This window comes from Vitis vinifera, chromosome 19 (assembly GCF_030704535.1).
Source record: "Vitis vinifera cultivar Pinot Noir 40024 chromosome 19, ASM3070453v1".
Lineage (NCBI taxonomy): Eukaryota > Viridiplantae > Streptophyta > Magnoliopsida > Vitales > Vitaceae > Vitis > Vitis vinifera.
In genome coordinates this window covers 26710662-26733015 of record NC_081823.1, presented here as the reverse complement: position 1 = coordinate 26733015, position 22354 = coordinate 26710662, and the positions used below count along the sequence as shown (strand labels likewise).

The 22354-nt window shown below is 38.6% G+C and overlaps 1 protein-coding gene across 2 annotated transcripts; it reads left to right on the top strand.

The window, feature by feature from the left end:
* Nucleotides 1-554: 554 nt before the first annotated feature.
* Nucleotides 555-22332, top strand: LOC100250108 (E3 ubiquitin-protein ligase RGLG4). Of its 2 annotated transcripts, none has more exons than XM_002265520.5 (12): nt 555-844; nt 954-1236; nt 17058-17142; nt 17857-17997; nt 18100-18213; nt 18381-18478; nt 18613-18692; nt 20863-20968; nt 21060-21187; nt 21511-21697; nt 21830-21886; nt 21979-22332. In XM_002265520.5, exons 2-12 carry the CDS (start codon nt 967-969, stop codon nt 22063-22065), a joined length of 1353 nt encoding a protein of 450 aa, XP_002265556.2. In that variant the 5' UTR covers nt 555-844; nt 954-966; the 3' UTR covers nt 22066-22332. The 2 variants fall into 2 exon arrangements, with proteins under 2 accessions (XP_002265556.2, XP_010645087.1); XM_010646785.3 differs by having other exon boundaries at nt 607-844; nt 993-1236.
* The last annotated feature ends 22 nt before the right edge of the window (nt 22333-22354 follow it).

Here is a 22354-nt window from a genome sequence, read left to right as displayed (position 1 = left end):
AAATCATTTGTAAAACCAAATGAAATACTAATTTATTTTTTTTATATACAAAAATTATTAAATAATTTCAATGAACTGGATAAATGTTATTAATATATTGATACGATGTATTAATACCAACAGAGTATGAATAATCATTTTTAGAATATTACTTTTGTAATGAAATATAGTTACAACATAAATACATTATACTTATAATATAAATACATTATCATTATAATATGTTATAACATAATTTAATTTATTTTTATTTAATTTTTTCACTTGCTATATCACCCAATGAATAGTTGCGAGTTATTTTATTTATTAGTTATTTGTTATTCAATTGAATATTTATATATTATTCAATTGATAAGTGGTTGTGAAAAATAATTATTCATTTTATTATGATAACAAAATTTATAAATATATATTTTATATATAAAATGATATAATAACCTTAAGATATAATTTTTATTTATGAGATATTAAAAATTATTTTTCAATGAACAGTAACATTTTGTGGCCTGAGAAATATATTATTGATTATCTGCACTTATCATGCGGCCCACATCGTCGAGAATCTTACATTCATTTATAGATAATATACAAAACATATTCCAGGGTAAAATGGTAATCTAAAAATTCCTGGGATCAGTGCCCTTCCCACTGATTATCAATTTATCATAGACCACCCGGTATTTCTCCCAAAGAGATTGACAGGTCACAGCCCAACCGAACCTCAACGGAAAGAATCAAAGCATCTCAACTTAACACGATTCCCACGCATCCCTTGCCCCTCTGGCTGCGATTCTGCGAATTGGAGTCGGATGCTCTCAGCATAATCCTCTATTGCACATTCCCGGTAACAGTCCCTCTTCCATTCCCTTCCCCTTCCCAATCCCCCATCTTCTTTCTTTTTCTTCCTATTTTTACTTGGATTTCAATCTTCTCTCTCCCTCCATCGCCATCAGGAGAGAAGATGAAATGGGTAATTTTTTTGGATTTCGTAGGCGTCGCGGAAACAGCAGAAGCGTTAGCAGCATCAATGGCAGTTTCAGAATCAACGGCGACAGCAGCAACTCTGTGGTAGAGCGGAGGAGAGCAGAAGTGGCAGCGCGGTATCCGACAACCGCCAGGTCCATGTCGTCTGAAAAGGAGAAAGGAGGAGCTTCTCACGCTTCTTCTGCTGCTTCCACTGCTTCCAAGCCCAACAAGTACTCCTTCATCCCTGACAACTTCTCCACCATCGAACAGGTCACTACTTCTTCTTCTTCCTCTTCTTCGGCTCTAGGGTTTTCAGCTTTGAAACTTGTAGTTTCATTTCGACGGTTGTGATTGGATCTTATTAGGGTGGGAATAAAATAATTCAAATTGATTCTTGGAGATGAAATAATTCAAATTGGTTCACTAATCTCAAGGGTCTTTGGGATAAAATATCCAAAATGTAGCTGTCTAGACGGATAGATTATAAATTGAGAGTGAGTTTTGTGTCCAAAAACTGTGGGAGAAGATAAAGGGCGTTGTCGCGACGTCAACGCGGAATTCGGATGAGTGCAGGAGGGATCTTTCAGTGGTCCCCTTTGCATTTTGAAATTTTGAAATGAATGCAACTTGGCTCTTTGATTTATTAGAAATATCTTAGCCCCACCTCCACCCACCATTTTACCCTAAGAAGAGATAGCATATTATCCCAGTGCTTTGGATCTAGGTCACTACTTTGGATCTAGGTCAATAAGTCAATACCATATAGAAAGCAACGAATCAGTTCTTTTCCTTTCTGTCATTCTCATGTTCCCTTCAATAATTGCCCCAACTTTAATTCAAATTAATTATCTTTTGAGAGACTTTTGTAAATTACATTGGAAAGTATCAAGGGAAAAAAAATGCTAAGAACATAATGTTTGGATGCTATAGAAAAGGAAAAAGTGTGGAAAATATGAAGGAAAAAAAAAATGCTAAGAACATAATGTTTGGATGCTATATAAAAGGAAAGGGTAAGGAAAAAAAATACTAAGAAAAAAATGAGAGAAAATTTTAAAAGAGTTTTCTCCTTATTTTCTTCAAGAAAAGGTGGGGAAAGTGCATTATTTGAGGATTTAATTTTCTTTCCCTCAACTTTTCATTGGACAACCAAAACAAGAGAAAATTTTTATTAGTTTTACAAATATTTTATTGTCTTATACTTTTCCTCTCTATTTTATTTCATTTTTTTCAAACTTTTTGGAAACCAAACAAAACATTATGTAAATAGGAAAATATTGTTTACTATTAATGTTTTGGGCTTTGAAAAAAAAGGGTGGAACTGCATCCAAATAATGTCTTATTCTATGCAATTCTCAAGATTTTCACCCAATCTTCAAAACTTCCTTTGTAATTTTTTTTTTCTTTTAAGCTTTGAAATTTTTTGTTGTCATATATGTGTACGTGTTGTGTGTCCTACGTACTTTAATTTATTTAAAATTTAACAACCAGATTTTTAAAAGCTTTAATCTTTTGTTAGTGTTTCTTGAATTTTATTGAAAAATTTTGGGCTTGAATTTCTCCACCAAAACTATTATTTTAAAAGGGGGGTTGATGACTTGGAGTTGGAGATTAGTTTTGCTATTTATTTTTTATTGCATTTAACATCAAGTACCAATTGATTGCTTTGGTAAACCTTCTTCAATATGAACACATGTAATTTCTCTTTAGTACAAGGGTGGGAAAGGAAAGGGACATAAAGGTTAATTTTTCTTTTTTCTCCATTTCCGTTGAATTGATTATTAGTGCTCTTGTCCCTTGATCCTATGGGAAGAAGAGCTTCCTTGTTTAATAGTAAAACAAATTTAAATTCTAAAACCTCTTATATAAAACATCTTATACAAAGGCACCAACCCAAACTTTAAAGGAAAGTGATGCTTTAGGTGTTGTTTGACATAGTTTTGTTTGTGCTTTAAGCTAGAAGCTAAAGATGAAGTCGTGATTTCAAAGAGACAATCTGGATATGATGAAAGTTTATTAAATATGAAACAACTTTCCTTACAAGCTAAAATAGTGCTTTTAGAAGAAGAAACCTTGTCTTTGTTTCTGTTTTACCTTTTTGGGGTAAGTTTTATTAAAATCATCCAAATGCAAAAAACAACTCTTACAGGCTTAAAAAACACTCGTTTTGGCTTCCGAAGAGTTGATCTGAGCAACACCTAGTATGCAAGTAAATGCACTATAAAATGCTTTGATAGGTATGAAGAGCTTTTAGGTGGTCTAGAAGTTGCACCTTAAAATCTTTCTTTCTTTCTTTCTTTTTTTTAAAGTAAAATAAATATATTGAATGTGCTGATTGAAGAGCACTAGAGTACAAGCAAAGAAAGCAACACAAAAGAAAGGGCAATGAAAAGGAACCTTCCCTTCATGAAGACCTTAACCACTTTATAAAATCAAACATGGTTAAGGAGCCTCCATCAATGTACATCCCAACCCATAACAAAACAGTGCAAAGAAATGATAATTTAGGGCATGATTAGACATTTCTTTTCTTTCGAAAGATTTTTAGTTCCTCTTCTTCCATAATGTCCAATTTTTTGGACGGTTTGGAAGGAGAGGAATAGACTAGCTTTTAGGGGGGGGGGGGGGGGGTAGTTAGCTATTCAGAAACTTAAAATTTTTTTTGTTTGTAATGTGTGGGGCTGGGCAAAATTGTATAGTGGAGTGGAGCCGCGCTCCCTTATAGGCTTTTTGGAGTGGTTAGCCTCCATTTAAGGGTTGGTGTGTTTTTTGTCTCTTTTTGGTTGTGAGGCCTTTGCCGCTTTGTATACTCCCTGTATGCTATGTGGCTTTTTTGCCTTGTGTTAATATATTCCATGTTTACTTATCAAAAAAAGAAAAAAAGTCCAAAAAACGTGGGGTAGGATAATCCTTTAAACCTTCTTCCATTTTTTACCCATGAAAGAGCTATGCCACCCTAATAGGGTCTCTCTTTTATTGAACATGGCATCAACCATGCCACCCAAAATAAGGAAAAAAAAAAAAAAAAAAAATTCCACAATCCTCGAGCACAAGCACAATGAAGGAGAATGTGGTCAACTAACTCATCCCCTTCCGTACAAAGAAAACATTGGTTCACAAGAGACCAATGTCTTCTTTGCAACTGGTCCTTGGTTAAACCTTTCCTTAAGGAGCTTCCTATGCAAAGAAACCTACTTTTGTTGGGACCATGGGGTTCTAAATAGCTATCATTGGGAAAGCATATGCTCGTTCTTGCCCTAAAAATGATTAGAAGGATTTAAGTATAAATTTATCTTTCTTAGCGTCCATCCATTCCAACCTATCGTCTTCATTCCTTCTCCTGCCTTTCCTTGGAGCCTTGAGGGAAACTCCTCAACCCTCCAACTCCCAATCATTTGAATTCCTTGAAAAACGGGGATTCAAAAGCTCTTCCTCGCTTTGTTGGTCCTACACATCCACTAGCCAAACATCATTTGTCAATGATATGGAATATAAAGGGGGAAAAGATTATACTAGATATTTTTCCAAAATTTCACCCTTTTGCTGTTGCCCATATTGAAAGAGGTTATTTCAAGAATCTAGATATCTTCCCAAAACTTCACCCTCCTACCATTGCCCATATTTAAAGAGGTTATTTCGTTGAAGTTGTTTCAACCTTTTTTGATGGCTTGCCACAACCCTAACCCCAAAATTACCCTATTTTCCCTAGAAACCCAACCTCCCTCTTCTTCCCCATACTTCCTAACAATAACCCTCTTCTGAAGAGGTCCATTCTTTGAGGCAAATCTCACAACCACTTTTCTAGAAGTGCCTTATTGAGAATTGGGAGTTTTCCAATACCAAGGCCTCCATAGCATTTCTCCCTATAAGTGATATCCTATCTCACAAGATGTAGCTTATTCTCCAAAGAACCCCCTCCTCGCAAGAAATGCCTTTGAATCTTCTCAAGCCTTAAGCTTACCCTCTTAAGCAAGATAAAAAACAGATATTTGATTAATGGGTAGGCTAGATAAGGTTATAGTTTTAAAAGGCTCAAGGTGCACCAAAGCGCAAAGTAGTCTTGGAGCCTGAGGCGCAAGGCGCGGGCTTTAGTGAAGTGAGGCGCACCCTAATTTACATATATATTTTTACATAATATAATCAAATTTAACAATGTGTTCCATGAAGTGAAAGCGATGGGAGAGAGAGAGAGAGAGGACGCGAGAGAGAGGGGGGGCGTGAGGGAGAGTGAAGGCGCGTGCGACGGCGACGATGAGGAGACCGGCGAGGCGAGCCGAAAGCGAAGTTTCACGGTTGAATCCAAGACTTTCGAGCTCGTCTTGGACGGAAGAAAGGGAAGATGTCAGATCCTCATCGTGGAGAAGAAACGGGGGGTCTCGACTTGGGTTCGCTTAGGGCTGGAGAGCTTAGGGCTTTTCAAGGAGGGGCTAATCCACTGTATACGAGATGAAGAAGAAGGGAGATGGGAAAAGGAGTGGAGAGAAAGAGGCAAGAGATTCTCTTTGGTGCGGGGTTTCAACAGATCAGGAGGCTTTTTAAGGCTGGGGGTAGTGGATCTGGAACGAAAACATTTCTGCATCTTCTTGCCGAGAGGAAGGAGGGCCAAAAGAGGATGGACGACTATGGTGGAGATTATTCAACAAATGGAGGAGATGGTGGGTAGAAGAATGGAGGTGCAGGTAGTAAGGGCCGGCGGGAAAATCTCTCCGACGAAATCTTACGTGGAAGCAGTCACGAGCACAAATCAGAAGGGCGCAACTGCAATCAAGATGAAGGTTGCGAGGGAGGAGATGGCAGAAAATCTACAGAAACTGAAACATTGTCTCGTCGCGAGCTGGAAATCAAACAAGAAGGAAGACGAAGATTTGGAGAGGATGGGAAGCCTTTGGGCAAGGTCTTGGGGTTTAAAAGGTAAACTAGGAATGGCCAAGCTGGAACGAGGTAGGGCATTGCTGGAGTTTGAAGATATAAAAGAGGCTCACCGAGTTGCCTCTTCGGGAAGCAGAGTAATGGGAGGAATTTTTTTAGGTTTGGATTTTTGGAACCCAAAGTCGGGTTGTTGGGGAGAGAAGGAGAGAGCACAGGAGGCATGGGTTAAGATTTTTGGTTTGCCAATGTCGTTATGGAGCCCGACGATTTTGAAGAAAATAGGGGAGGAATGTGGGGGTTTTGTTGACATTGATGAGCGGACAAGATCGATGGGGGAAATTCAATGGGCTAGGATACTGGTCAAGATGAGAGGCGAATTCAGACCGAGTATTCTAGAAATTGAGGCAGAGGAGGAGGTTTACACGTTGGCGCTGTGGTGGGAGATCAGGCCGGAGGTGAGAAGGCTTCCTTCTGTGGAGGAAACCAGAAGGAGAACCGAGATCAGGGGTGACATGCACTCACGCGCGGAGAAGCGAGTGGGGAAGGAAGTGACAGAAGCGGGAATTGAGGGACAGCTCCTGACAGATGATGGGAGGCTGCTGCAGAAGAATGGGCCGGGCCTAAAGTCTGGGAACCAAACCTATGGTCCAATGCCCCGGGACTGGGTCTATGTGGATGGTATAAAGGATGGGCTGCCCTTATGTGGCTTATCCATGGGCCTTAACGAGCAGGAGAAGGAGGGTGGGCTAGCTAAGTTAAATGGGCCATTGGGCCGAAAATTAAAAGAAAAAAGTAAGGAGGCTGGTGAGTCAGAGGCAGGCCCATCTAATTGGGCTGCTGATCTGGGCTGCCATTTTTCAGCTGGGATGGATGGTTTGGTAATGGATGGTCCACTTTTTTTGGGCCGTTCTAACTCCAGAAATATAATCAACCCAGAGGACCCATTGATGTGCTGGGTGCCAGAGGAGATTAGAAGGGAACAGGGGGAGGCAGGCTTTTCCTTGACTGACCGAGCCCTTGAGGAAGAAGCAAAGAGGTATGTCCTGCATTCTCAAGGATACGGGGTTATGGGGACATTTCTTCCTTCTTCTTCTAATTCTGATCGGGCTCCAGTGGGGGGGTCTTTTGATTGCCCAGGGGAAATAGAGGAGGAATCATGGGGGGATAAGTCAACCTGGTTGACAGTCTATGAGGGGAATGGTGAGAATGACAATAGACCCTGGAAGTTGGGAGAGGCCAACAAAAGCAGAGACAAGGGTAGGGACAAGGAGGGGAAGGTTGGTGCTTCAGAATCTCAAGACAATGAAAATGAGAAAGAGGAACTATGGGAGGAGTGTGATTTAGCAAAATTCAGCCAGTTCCTGGGTTTCTCTACGAAGGGACTAGAAAGGGAGATACTGAATTTTCTGACTAAAATCAGAAAGAGGAGGGAAAAGATTCACAGCAAAGAATTCTTGGAGAAGTCCAAATTTGAAAGGGAGCTTAAGAGATTGGAATGCTCTGTCAACTATGAGGGGGGGTATAAGCAGAAAGATTTATCACAGGGCAAAGGGAATCAATTGATAGTTGCCCAATGAAGCTGAAGATTATAAGCTGGAATGTGAGGGGAGCAAATGACAGCTCTAAGAGGAAAGTTATTAAGAATTATATAAGGAACCAGAGGGTGGATCTTTTATGTATTCAGGAAACCAAGATTCAGGAGATGTCGGAGGGTATTGTGAGAAGTCTGGGCACGGGAAGATTTATAGATTGGAGAGCCTTAAATGCGGAGGGGACTGCGGGTGGCATTTTGATATGTTGGGACAAGAGGGTCTTGGATATTTTGGATTGGGAGGAGGGTCTGTTCACGTTGTCTTGCAGATTCAAAACTATAGAAAATGGGGCCACTTGGGTTTTTACGGGAGTGTATGGTCCGTTTTCTAAAGTGGAAAGGGAGGGTATGTGGGAGGAATTGGGGGCGATAAGAGGTCGTTGGGATGATCCCTGGTGTCTTGGTGGGGATTTTAATATCATTCTGTATCAGCAAGAAAGGAGCAGCCAAAGAAGAATTAGTTCAGCCATGAGGAGATTTGCAGAGACTGTGGAGGACTTAGAGTTGGTGGACCTTCCTCTTCAGGGGGGAGGGTTCACCTGGAATGGGGGGCTTAACAATCAGGCCTGGGCGAGACTAGACAGATTCTTAGTTTCCTCCAGTTGGTTAGATCTCTTTAGTGGTGTTACTCAGGTCAGGTTGTCCCGGCCAATTTCTGATCATTTCCCAATCGTGTTAGAGGGGGGTGGAATTAGAAGAGGCCCAACCCCATTTAGATTCGAAAATATGTGGCTGAAGGTTGAGGGGTTTCAAGACATGGTGAGAACATGGTGGCAGGGGATTGATGTCAGGGGCAGTTCTAGCTACAGATTGGCTTTTAAAATGAAGGAGATCAAAAAGAAACTGAAAGTTTGGAACAAGGAGGTTTTTGGGAGGCTGGAAACCAATAAAGCTTCAGCCTTAGACCAAGTAGACTTCTGGGATCGGGTGGAAAGTGAGAGAAATCTGACTGTGGAGGAGGCTGGTTTAAAAAAGGATGCTAAAGACTCATTTAAGAAATGGGTCCTGTTGGAGGAAGCCCACTGGAGGCAGCACTCAAGGGAGATTTGGTTAAGGGAGGGGGATAGAAACACGGGGTTCTTCCATAGAATGGCAAGTGCTCACAGAAGAAACAACATTATGGGCAGAATTAAGGTTAATGGGGAGTGGCTGGTAGAGGAGCAAGAGGTGAGAGAAGGAGTTGTGAATTCGTTCCAGCAGTTGCTTTCTGAAGATATGGATTGGCAAGCGGATATTGGTAATATTCAGGTGGGTTGTATCAGCCAGCAAGAAGCAGAGAGTCTGGAAGTCCCTTTTGTAGAGATTGAGATTCATTCGGCGTTGATGGAGATGAATGGGGATAAAGCCCCTGGCCCGGATGGTTTTACTGTAGCCTTCTGGCAAAATGTTTGGGACTTTACCAAAGAGGAGATCATGGAGATGTTTAAGGAATTTCATGAGCATAACTCCTTTGTTAGGAGCCTCAACAATACCTTTTTGGTGTTGATTCCTAAGAAAAGCGGGGCGGAGGATCTGGGTGATTTTAGACCTATCAGTCTGTTGGGGGGTCTCTATAAACTATTGGCTAAAGTTTTAGCTAATAGGCTCAAAAAAGTGATTGGTAAGGTGGTCTCCATTGCTCAAAATGCCTTTGTTATGGGAAGACAAATTTTGGACGCATCTTTAATTGCTAATGAGGTGATAGATTCGTGGCAAAAGAGAAAAGAAAAGGGCCTTATTTGCAAACTGGATATAGAAAAAGCTTATGACAGCATCAATTGGAACTTTCTAATGAAGGTCCTTCAAAAAATGGGCTTTGGGTCCAAGTGGGTGGGATGGATGTGGAGCTGTGTGTCTTCTGCTAAATTCTCTATTCTTGTTAATGGAGTGCCAGCTGGTTTCTTCCCTAACACTAGAGGGCTTCGTCAAGGGGATCCTCTCTCCCCTTACCTCTTTGTGATGGGAATGGAGATTCTGGACGTTCTTATCAGGAGAGCGGTGGAGGGGGGTTATCTTACAGGGTGCAACATCCGGGGCGGTAGTAGAACCTCATTGAATATCTCCCACCTATTTTTTGCTGATGATACAATTGTGTTTTGTGAGGCGAATAAAGATCAAGTTTCTCACTTAAGCTGGATTCTCATTTGGTTTGAAGCAGCTTCGGGTCTTCGTATTAATCTAGCCAAAAGCGAAATCATCCCAGTTGGAGAAGTGGAGGAGATTCTTGAGATGGCAGCTGAGCTAGGGTGTAGGGTGGGGTCTCTGCCCTCCCAGTACTTGGGCCTCCCTTTAGGAGTCCCCAATAGGGCTTCTTCTATGTGGGATGGAGTGGAAGAGAAGGTCAGGAGGAGACTTGCGCTTTGGAAAAGACAGTACATCTCTAAAGGGGGGAGGATCACTCTTATAAAGAGTACCTTGGCTAGTATGCCAATCTACCAAATGTCTATATTCCGTATGCCCAACTCTGTTGCTAAACGAGTGGAGAAAACCCAAAGAGATTTCCTATGGGGGGGTGGAAACTTGGAGGGAAAAGTTCACCTAGTTAAATGGGATGTGGTCTGCTCAGAAAAATTCAATGGAGGGCTAGGATTGAGGAGAATAGCCACTTTGAATAGAGCCTTGCTGGGTAAGTGGGTTTGGAGGTTTGCTTGTGAAAAAGATAACCTTTGGAAACAAGTGATTTCAACAAAATATGGGCAAGAGGAACATGGTTGGAGGGCTAAGAAGGCTAGTGGGGCGGCTGGTGTGGGGGTCTGGAAGGAAATCATGAAGGAATCTGAATGGTGCTGGGAAAAATTGGCTTTTCTAGTTGGGAAGGGGTCCAAAATTAAATTTTGGAAAGACAGATGGTGTACTGAAACTCCGTTGTCCCAATGTTTCCACCACCTTTTTGTTCTTGCAGTGCATAGAGACGCCACGATTGAGGAGATGTGGGACCAACATTCGGGCCAAGGAGATTGGAATCTTGTTTTTGTGAGGGATTTCAATGACTGGGAAATGGATATGGTTGGTGATCTGCTCCTTACTTTAAGGGGTCATAGGCCTTCCATGGAGGATGATTCAGTTATATGGAGGCAAGGAAGAAATGGTCGTTACAGGGTTAAAGAAGCTTACAGGCTGTTGGACAAGCCTAATGCCATTGAGTTCCCCGCAAGGAGAATATGGGTGGATAAGGTGCCAACTAAAGTCTGTTTTTTTGCCTGGGAGGCTACATGGGGGAAGGTGCTCACTTTGGACAGGCTCCAGATAAGAGGGGTGCAACTCCCAAATTGCTGTTTTTTGTGTGGTTGTGATGAAGAGAATGTAAATCATATTCTTTTACACTGTATAGTGACTAGAGCCTTATGGGAAATTATTTTTGGGTTGATAGATATCAAGTGGGTCCTCCCAGAAACTGTAAAGGAGACTCTTATCTCCTGGAGGGGCTCATTTGTAGGGAAGAAAAGGAAAAAGATTTGGAAATCCATTCCGTTGTGTATTTTTTGGACGGTTTGGAAGGAGAGGAATAGGTTAGCGTTTAGGGGGGGTGTGGTGAATATTCAGAGATTAAAGAGTTCTTTTGTTTGTAATTTATGGAATTGGGCCAAAGTGCATTTAGGTGAGGAGTCTTTCTCCCTTATAGGTTTTTTGGAGTGGATAGCTTCCACTTGAGGGGAGGTAGTTCTTTATGGTCCTTTTTCTCTTTTTGAGGCTATAGCCGTCTTGTATACTCCCTGTATGCTTTGTGGCGATTAGCCTTTTCTAATGCAATTCTTGTTTACTTATAAAAAATAATCAAATTTAACAATCATTTATTTGTCCTAAACACATAAATCACCAAATATCATCCAAAACTTCAAATTAATCAACAAAAAACATAAAAATAAAGAACTCCAAGCATAAAAACAAATCCAAATCCATATTGCTAATAGCCTAATACATATCCAAATCCAAAGTTTCCAAACCAAAAGTCCAAAACGTGAAATTTGTCCACAATTCAAAAACATCATTAAAAACCACTTAAATATCAAATTTGTCCACAACAAGCAATCATCACTCCTCTAAATCAACAAAATCATCATCATCATCATTTCCATCACCACATTTGTAGCCTTCCCCATCTTCTTCATCTGCTAAATCAACCATGTCTCCATCGTCATCTTCATCTATTAGTGAATGAGAAGGCAAAGTTCTAAAACTTGAAGCTATCCCCTTTGTTGGTGGTATTATGCTTGAGTTTGCTCTAGCTCTAGCTCTAGTATCAAACTTGGCCTCCTCAGCTCCAATAGCTCTAGCAACATCACCCCATGTCAAATTATCATCATCAAATACAAAATCATCTTGTGCATCTCCATGAGAATCCTCATCTTCCATTCTTCCTATCAACCATTCATTGCTATCATCTATATCTTTCAAAGAAATTCGGTCAATGGTGTTACGTTCATTGTATCTTTTCTTCAAGGCTCGATTATACTTAATGTATATCAAATCATTCAAGCGTTGATGATTTAACCTATTTCTCCTCTTGCTATGAATCTGCAAAAATTCATAAGCTCATAAATATATTTTAAAGTTTTAACTTTTAAGTTACATTCAAAACTCTATTAGACTATTACTTGTAATTATTTTGGTCACTTACATTTTCAAAGATGCTCCAATTCCGTTCACAACCTGATGCACTGCATGTTAAGTTGAGGACTTTTATTGCAAACCTTTGCAAATTTGGAGCTGAAGCTCCATATGCAGCCCACCATTCAGCTGTAGTATAGATATTAACAATTTAGTGAAACAATTCACCCATTTTAGCAAAAATACAATCTAATCATTTAAATAAACAAAACTAAATAATTAACCTGGTGCTCTAGTCTTCCTTGTCTTAACAGCTAACTCATTCTCGAATAGTCCTTGGGCATTTGTGTACAAACTCACTTCGGCCACAACTTTTTCTTGTTTAGCAGGGTCTCTTGTTAGCCTTAAGATGCATTTATACAAATCACTCATAGTCTCTGCATCATGCTCTATTTCTGGTTTATTATGGAAGAATTCCGGGTTCAAAAAGTACCCTGCTACATGCAAAGGCCGATGAAGCTGAATCTCCCACCTCTTATCAATGATGTTGAAGATTTCTTTGTACTTCTCTTCATTTCCATTAAAACTTCTCACAATTATATCCTTAGTTCTATTCATGGCCTCATAGCTGTATCCCATAGGAGCTTTTTTTCCACCATCATCCAAACGAAGCACACGAACTAGGGGACTCGAAACCTTTAAGTAAAACACAATAGTGTTCCAAAATGAAGGCATTAGAACTATGTTGACTATAGTTTTCCCCTTCTGCTCTTTTGCCCATTTACTATCTGATCAATCTAAGTTTGTAAACATCTTCCTCAAGTTGTTTTTTTGTTCATGCAATCACGATAATGTGATGAAAGCAGTTGCAAACCAAGTCTTAGCAGGCTTAAGCAATTCCCTTTGTCTAGTAAACCGCCTTATCATGTTGAGTAGCCCTGAGCGATTATAAATATACCTATTTAGTGATATAACCCTCTCCAATGTCCTCTTGATGTTTGGTAGCTTTCCAATATCTTCCGACATCAAGTCAAGGCAATGTGCAACACATAGTGTCCAATACAAATGTGGACGCTTTAATTCTAACAACCTTCCTTTGTGACATTGTAGATATTAAATTTACATAAGTTCTCAAGATAAATAATTCAAATTTTAAAAGTAAATAAAAATTCAACAAATAGTATTTATTACCTGTCATCACATAACTTGAGTGATTATCTGTTATAACTTGAATAACATTCTCCTCACCAACAAACATCTTTTCTCCTGTTTTAATCATTGAAGAAGCATCAATGGATTGCATGAACATGGTTCCCTTTGAACAATTAACCAAAAAGTTCACCAAAGTTCTCTCTTTCCTATCGGTCCATCCATCCAACATAATTGAACATCCATTTTTTTTCCCATTCCGCCATATGATCTTTCATCAAATCTTTTGTGAGAGCCAATTCTTTCTTAAGGTTACTAACTCTTACATCATGAAAAGTTGGTCCTTTCATACCCACACCATAGTGGCCAATAGCCTCAATCATTGGTTGGAAACTCGGATATGTGACTACATTAAATGAAATAGCAGCCTCATACATCCACCTTGTGATAAGCATACAAACGCTTTCTCTTGCTTCCTTTTTGTAGGCGTCATTGATGGTAGTTTGATTCATCTTCCCACTTCTTCGACTTTGAACAACCATCTCTGCATTAGGAGTGAAAAAATGATCTATAGGACCTTTTTGTCTTGGTTTTTTTTGAAGAAAACATCCTACCACCACTTCCTCCTCGGTTACTACCTCCACTAGAAATGTTGGTGACATTCATTCTACTATTAATCTCCTCACCAAAATCTTCATCTTCTAAACCAAACAAATCTTCATTGACATCTTCGCTCCCCATATTCATTTGCTCTTTTTGATTTTTCTTGGAACTCATATACTCTTCCATTTTTTCTCTAACATATTCCGGACATTTTCTACACTTTTTAGCATTTCTATATCCATCAACAAGATGTTGTTTGTGTCTATATATGCCTCATTTGGTTACTTTATCACAAAAAATGCATATGATGGTGTTCAAATCTTTTTCATTAATCAAACGAGCATATTTCCATCTGAGATCTCTTCTTCCACTTGCACTAGAGTCCACTTGAGTTTCACTCTCATTATTCATCTTGCAAACAAATTATCTATACTACAATAAAATAATTATTATTAAATTAAGAAAAAAAAAATTGAAAAAAAAATGCATATCACATTTACAAAAAATATGCATGAGTGTTTTTTGTTTATTTATTTTTATTTAGTAAAATTTTCATGTCAAAATACAATATTTTTATTTAAAAAAAAAATTGCCAATGAGAGTTATGAGATAAGAATGGAAAAAAATGCAGAAAAATGAAGAAAAGAGAAAAATACCAAGGTCTTGGAAGGTACGTGACTATTTTCCCTTTATGTTTCCTCTTCTTCTTCTTCTTCTTCACTTCTCCACTGCACGGCTAAGGCTAGGGCACGATTGGGAGTAGTGTCGGGTTGAAAAATACCAGAAAAGGGGGCTGGAAAGGAAAACAGGGCCAAAACGGTGTCGTTTTGGCCTGTTTTTTTAAAATTAAAAAGGCCAAAACGACGTTGTTTTGGACCCACAAAGTAAAAAAAAAAAATTAGGGCTTAGCCTTAGCCCTCTACAACCCGACGGACTGAAGAAGACAAAGAAGAAGAAGAAGGGGTCAGAGGGCGTACCTGGCTTGAAGCGAGTCAAGCGACCGCGTCGCGCCTTGCGCGCCTAAGCGGTGCCTTCGTGAAGCGAGGCGCCAGAGGGTGGCGTTGTGCCGCCCCGAGCCTAGGCGCGCCTTTCACAACTATGGATAAGGTGCTTTTAATAAGGGTAAGCCTCCCACCTTAAGATAGATATTGTCTTATCCACATAGCCAACCTCTTGTAGACTCTTTCCTCCACTGAATGGCAACAGGACATTGATTTATAGGAAGCTCATAAGGGGAGGCCTAAATACATAGTAGGAAGCTTCCCTTTCCTACACAACAACTCAACCACCAAATCCTTTTGATTAGGAATATTGCCCATTGAAATTAACTCAATTTTTTTTTTTTTTTTTTACCTATCAAATAAAAAAAGAGCGTCATCTAGAAATAATAGGTGGGACACCTCCTTGCCTTTGCCTCCCCTACGACTTAACTTAAACCCCATAATGTAACCTTCCTCCTTAGCTCTCTTCAGTAAACAATTGAGCCCCTCCATGGTAAACAAAGAGATAAGGGGTAAGAGGGTTCCCTTGCCTCATACCTTTAGAGCTTTGAAATAATCTATTGGGGGTTCCATTCACCAACACTAAAATCTCGTAGTAGAAATACACTGTTTGATCCAACCAATCCATTTTTGACCAAACCCCATTTTGATGAGGATTTCTAGCAAATAGGCCCAATTCACATGGTCATCTACTTTTTCTATATCCATCTTGCATATTATGCCTTTCAACTGATTCTTAAGTCTTGAGTCTATTGTTTCATTGGCTATTATCATCACATCCAAAATTTGTCTTCCTTCAACAAAAGCATTTTGAGAGATTTGCACCTTAAAATCCTTTCTTTTCCTCAAAATCAAACCATCTATGTGAAATTGAAAAGGGTAATTATAATTCAAAATCTCTCAATCAGTCTCTTTTGTAATGTTTCCTTTCATTCCAAGTAAGGGAAAGGAGTTGTTTTCTTATTCTTTTTAAATCCAAATACTTTCCTTCCTCTCCAATTTGGCCTTACCAAATGGGTTTGTAAGGAGATCAACACTTAAGGGAGTGAAGTGAGGGTAAACTGCTAATTTGACTGGCCATAGACTTATGGTAATGTAAGTGCAAGACTATTTGAATACTTTTCCAAACAGAAATGCAAATAAATGATTAGGTGTTAAAATTTTATGCTTAAAGTTTGTTTCTTAATTCTGGATTTTCTTGAGATAATGGCCCATATTTTTTCCATAAAAGTTTGCCCTCAACTCCATTTGAATACCCCGGCCATCTTCAAGTTTGACCAAATAGCCTGCAACTTTATGGAGAAAACATGAATAGGACACAATCTGAACCATGAGCTTTGAAGTTGGCAAGCTAGTCAGTGGTTACTCTTACTGCACATTCTATGTCAGTATGTGTGTGCCAAAGGTAAATAAGTTATCCCACAAGTCTCTTAACACTTGGTAAATAAATTATCCTGCAAGTCTCATAACACTTGCTAGGGTCATTGGAGGACACTTACCTTGCCTTTAATCATACATGATAAATAAACTGTAATGTATTGCTTGCAATTGCTATCTAAGTAGTAAATATTGCCTTAGTATATTTTTCAAGCCATGCTCTTGAAGTGTGTTCCAATCCTCAAATTTCTTCTTCGGCTTTCACACCTTCCTCAGGGGGCCTTGGAGGCATATCCCTATATTCTTCCTTTTCAAGTTCGCTATGTAAGAAAACATTCTTAAAACAAACTAATAAAGGGATTGATCGAGATTTAGTGCCAGATATACAAAGACTCCAAGGAGATGATCTCTTTTCTACTAGGGAAATATATCACCTGGTGCCAGTAATCAATTCCTTAGGTTTGAGTAAAACTCTTTCATTTACATGACCTTGTACCTCTCCATGTTGTCAGATTTGTTGTACATAATGGTGTTGGATCCATTTACAACCAACTGGTCTCTTTCTTGAAGGCCAACCAATTTCCCTGGTTCAATTGTGCTATAATGCTTCAGCTCCTCGTGTTTGACCTTCTTCCACTTTGGTTCAGAAAAGAAGTGCAATTGGGTTGCAAAAGCATGATAATTAGGTGAGGGCGATCTGCAATAAATGCGAGTACAAATAGGTTAGCAAATGGTCACAAAAACATTTTCATTTAAATAAGGTAGGAGTAAATATTTCTTGGTTGGTTTGGCTGACTCAATGACATGCACTAACTAAAGATTAAAATAGCTAACAATTGGAGTAAGAGACATTTCTCTTTCTATCATAATATAGATAGCATGGATGAAGATGTGCAAATGCCATTATTTTTTTTGCTTTCACTTGGAATGGATATCTATAAGTTTTGAAATATTTTTATTTTTATTTTATATTACAGGTTACAAATGCATTGAGGGAGTCAGGTTTGGAATCATCAAATCTTATTATTGGAATCGATTTCACTAAAAGCAATGAATGGACAGGTATGTCAATCAATGGGCAGAAAACACCATCCTTTGTTTGTTTGTTTCATAGGATTGATTGTTAATTCTACACTATCAGGGAAGCATTTGAATTGTTTAGTCATACTTATTGTATTTAAGATTTTTTATCTAGATAAGTATGTTGGGTTGGGGGTCAGGGGGGTGTTTGTTTTGGTTTGTGAAAAGAACCCTACCATGTGGGAAAAAGATACTACAATCCACACTTAAAACCATATAGATTGAGAATTTTTTATCTTTACTGTACTTCCAGGCTAACTTAGGGTAGTGTATTATATATACTACAATCTGCACTTAAAACCTTATAGATCAACAATCTTCCATCTTGTGTAGTGCATTGTATATACTTGACACAGGCTACTTTGGGGGTGGGAAGCACTTGATTGAATTTCTTAAAAATGTCTGTGAATGACACAAATAGCAGTCACTTCTATTTTTTATTTTTATTCTTCTCTCTCTTTGTCTCATTAACTAGCATTTTGAGTCAACAATGCTGTGACACTGTTCATGCACATTATGATGGCATGACAGTGGAATTGAATTGACATTGGAAGTTTATTAATTAAAATGTGGCACATATACCACATGTACACGCATGTATTTGTTTATGTATGTACATATGCATGCGTATATGCATGTATTGTTTTCTTTAATGTGCATTTATTGGAAGCCACCGCATTGATGTTTTTATTGAAGGCAAAGCCTCATTCAATAATCGGAGTTTGCATGCCATTGGTGATACGCCTAATCCATATGAAAAGGCCATTTCTATTATTGGGAAGACTTTGGCTCCTTTCGACGAGGATAACTTAATTCCTTGTTTTGGCTTTGGTGATGGTAGGCCATGATCCTCCATAACTTAATATCTTCATTTTTTCTTGTTCGCCCTTATCAATTTATGATTCTTATAGTAGTCTGTGGATTGATATCCTGTTTTAGCTACCACCCATGATAGCGAGGTGTTCAGCTTCCATGATGATCGTTCACCTTGCCATGGCTTTGAAGAAGTTTTGGCCTGCTATAAAAGGATAGTTCCAAACTTGCAGCTGTCAGGTTGGTTTCTTTCTCCTTTGATTTTATTCTTCATATTCAGTCAATTATTTCCTTTTCTCAACAAAACTGTGGACTGTTTTCTGGTTTGGATAGTTTGATTATGTTTATAGTGGCTTTCTTATCTCAAGCCAGTCGAAACTTCATAGATATATTTAACTTTGTTGAAGGGCCAACTTCTTACGCCCCAGTAGTTGAGGCTGCCATAGATATTGTGGAGAAAAGTGGTGGACAATATCATGTTTTGGTTATCATTGCAGATGGCCAGGTCTCTTCTGAAGCTCTCTTTTCCATATACACAAAATCATGTGTGCATGAACATAAACAAACATGGATTCATACACATACCTGCATCCACACACATGCACATTCTGTGCCAAAATGATTTCTTGTATCATGAAGGTTACAAGAAGCGTCAATGCAAACGATAAGGAACTCAGTCCACAGGAAGAGAAAACAATCAACTCAATAGTTACTGCAAGGTACAGCCATACAAATAGATGGATTTTTGTTTGTTGTTGTGGACTTCAATTGACTCTCAGTGTTGTTCTTCCCTATCCTATTTGATTTATGTTGAATTGATTGCATGCAGAGGATTATGTTGGACTGGCCGCGTTTTATGTTAAAGAACAGAGTTTGAGTCATGTAGAGATTTTTAGAGTGCTAATATTTACTATATACTTGAGTGAAGTATGAAGTTTTAGGAAGAGAGAACTCTTCAACTAAGGACCCTTTAAGAGGACCATGGAAGTTTGATGGGTGGTTGCACTAAATTAATGATATTTCTTTAGAGTTAGGATGTTCCTTTTCTCGGGCTCCTCACTTAGGCAATCATGTGGCAGATGCATTAGCTAAACGTGGAGCTAGATATATGGTTTCTTTTGTGGAAAATTTTATACCTATGTGAATTATAGTTAGATTTGATCTTGTGAACTAGTATACACTTACCCTCCTTTTCAATCCTTCTCTTTATAGACTATTGTGTACGTCTTGGAAGGATTTCTCATCCTTGTTATAAAAAAAAGGCAAAAAAAAGTGCCTCTAAAAGATGTTTGTAAAGAAAAGCTTTCTATTTAATATATAAAAATTTTGAATTCTGAAAATTTATCCAGGAAGCTCTTTTGCACAAAGCATCTCACTCCCAGCTTTACTAGAAATTGCTTTTAGGCCTTCAACCTCTTACAGTTTTGAATTGTGTTAGTTGCCAACTAGCACATTTTAAGTCTTTTGATCAGAAAGAACTTTTAAGCTTTCAAACAGCTGTGTCAATCAGGGCTGTAGTGTTGAATTCAAGTTTATGGCTCTAATGAAATTGTTTTCTTAATAATATTGTTGTAAGGCCTACTGGATAAGCTCAGCAACATTTTATGCTCTTTTGTCAAATTCTATTTTGATGTTGATCTATACCTTTTAGCTTGACATCAGAAAGACCAGTTTTTGCCACAGATTTTTTCCATGTTTTTGTTGCATGTTGTGTTAGTTGAGGTTTTTAGCTGCTTTCTTGGCTGATGGATAGGGTAAAAAGTGGGCTGGGGCTTTTGCTCTTTGAAATGACATGTTGTCATTCACTATTCTTACTTTCTGGAATGTGTCTTATCAACATATTTCTTGGATGTCTCCTGCAACCTGACAAATTTACTGAGTAAACAAACACTCTGAGCACTAAGTACAAGAGACAGAAATAGATTGAAAGTGTGTAATAGGTTGGGGTAGTGGAAGAAGGAGGTGGATGGGTTGAGTACAGTCATGGATCAGGGCAGTGTCCATAGTCCAAATATGGGGGTGTTTTTGCCATGTAAAGTCACCTAATTTTTTGCTACTTGTAGTACTTTACATTATGGACATCAAGGCTATGTTTAGTTTGTGGAAAGTACTAAGGAAAAAAAAAATTCTACAGAAAATGATTTTCTCATCTTTGGTTTACCACGGAAAATACAGAATCAAAATTAACTAAAAACTTATGCATTTCCAAATTATTTAATCTTTATATAGAAGATGAAAAATAAGAGAACTAAGTTTGAATGAGTATATCAAAATAATTTATTAATTTTAAATCTATGTTTTATTTTCCTTCATTTTTCTTTCTTTTTATTTTTCCTCTCTATTTCTTTTCCTTCCATTTTCCCTCAATTTTTTTTTGGACCAAACATAGCCAAAGGGTTTGGATATAGGCCCCACCTTTCCACTGTTTGCTTGTGAATTATTGTAGTTTATTGTTTTGGCATCTTAGTTTTCTTGCTTTTTCATTTTGTTTCATGCTGTTACTAAAGCAAGGTTGCATTTTCCCTCAATGGTTTTAACTACCGGACCATACATGCAATGAAGTTCTGATATTGCATCAGAACATGAAAAGGAGGTAGACTATATTGATATCTAAAATGACCTGCACAATTAAATGATGTGGTGTGCTTTCTTCATCTTAAATTTAGAAATTATGATGTAGAGAGTTCACTTCCTCCAGTTTTTATTGAATGTTTCGCAATCATTGTTCTAAGGTTATCCTTCTGAAGCAAAACTATAACCTTAGAAGCAAAACCATGTATTGAATAGACAATGGCTCTGCCAATGTGGAATTGTATTTAATCATTAGTCATTTAGTTGGAAAAGAACTTGAACTGACAGTCCCTATTTTAATGTTTTTATTGTAAACAGTTCGTATCCTCTATCCATCATTCTTGTTGGGGTTGGCGATGGGCCCTGGGATGACATGAAGAAATTTGATGACAAGATCCCTGCCCGTGGATTTGATAATTTTCAGGTGGTGCACCAGTGGCGCAAAATGAATTCGATCAGGTTTTACTCAAATATATGTTTGGGTTTTTGGTTACATGCTTTTCTTTGGTTTGCAGTTTGTCAACTTCACTGCAATTATGTCGAAAAATGCAAGTCCCTCAGAGAAAGAAACAGCTTTTGCTCTTGCTGCTCTTATGGAGATCCCCATCCAGTACAAAGCAACTGTTGAATTTGGTATTCTCGGGTAGGGAGTACAGAAAACTTTTGTTTTATCTTTAGATTACATCTTGCCATTACTTTAAAATTGAATTATTATTATTGGTTTCTCGTATAATTTGAGATGAATTTTTTCCCTTTAGTATGGGTAGAGGATCATTTTCAGGTTTTCATACAGCAAAACTGTTTCAAAATTTTAGTATTTTTAACGATGACTCCTGAAGCATGGAATGATTTTTTTTTTCCACACCTCTGAATGCTCCCAATACGATGCAGCTTTTGCATGAATGACATTTGATTCGACCTGTTTTTGCATGCTTTCTTATTTTAAATTATTCTGTTGGACCAAAGACGGGTAACCGGGAAAGCAAAGAAGGTGGTTCCACGCCCTCCTCCAGCTTCCTACGCTCGCCATGCACCTCCACCTTACGCAATGCCTTATGGAATGCCATCTCATCAGCCAAGCAACCTCTCATCACGCATGCCATCTCGTATGCCATCTCGTCAGCTAAGCAATACACGAGATGAAGGAAACCAGGTAATAAATGATAAAATGCTTAGGTTTTCCGTACCTTTAAATATAAAGGCCATTTTTTTTAACCATTCTGAACTTTCAATTCATTCCAGCTCTTAGATCACTGATTTCTATCCTTCACCTTCTTCAATGCAGGCCTGCCCAATTTGCCTGACCAGTGTAAAGGACATGGCCTTTGGCTGTGGGCACATGGTGAGCTGCATATAGACTATCGTTTTGTGTTCTCTATCCTTCACCTTCACATATCATTGCAATTATTTAAATAACGATTATTCAATTTGCAGACTTGCAGAGAATGTGCTTCAAAAGTGTCAAACTGCCCCATATGTCGGGAGCCCATCAGAAACCGCCTCAGGGTATACACCGGGTGATTGCAGTCAGGCAAATAAAAATCTATCTACAGTGTACATGGGACGATCTTTCTTTCAGTGCTGGTGATGCACATGTGTCTTTGTGCCCCAATCTGTAATTTTCCATGTAAATAGTGTTAACCTACCTGCTAGTGACTGGAAAATTATCTGTGATGATGTGTTTATGTTTTTTGTAAGGGTTCGATTGACACGCAATTCATGTTATGTGTTTGTACGTACATGTTGCAACCTCCAGCTTCTCAATGAAGAATACGTTTGTGGCTGAAACTTCCCGTGATCATGAATTTAC

Coding starts and splice junctions, on each gene's coding strand:
- LOC100250108 (XM_002265520.5), top strand. CDS start 967: ATGGGTAATTTTTTTGGATTTCGTAGGCGTCGCGGAAACAGCAGAAGC. Junction 21,188..21,510: donor GTTGAATTTGGTATTCTCGG/GTAGGGAGTACA, acceptor GTTGGACCAAAG/ACGGGTAACCGGGAAAGCAA. Junction 21,698..21,829: donor CACGAGATGAAGGAAACCAG/GTAATAAATGAT, acceptor TCTTCAATGCAG/GCCTGCCCAATTTGCCTGAC.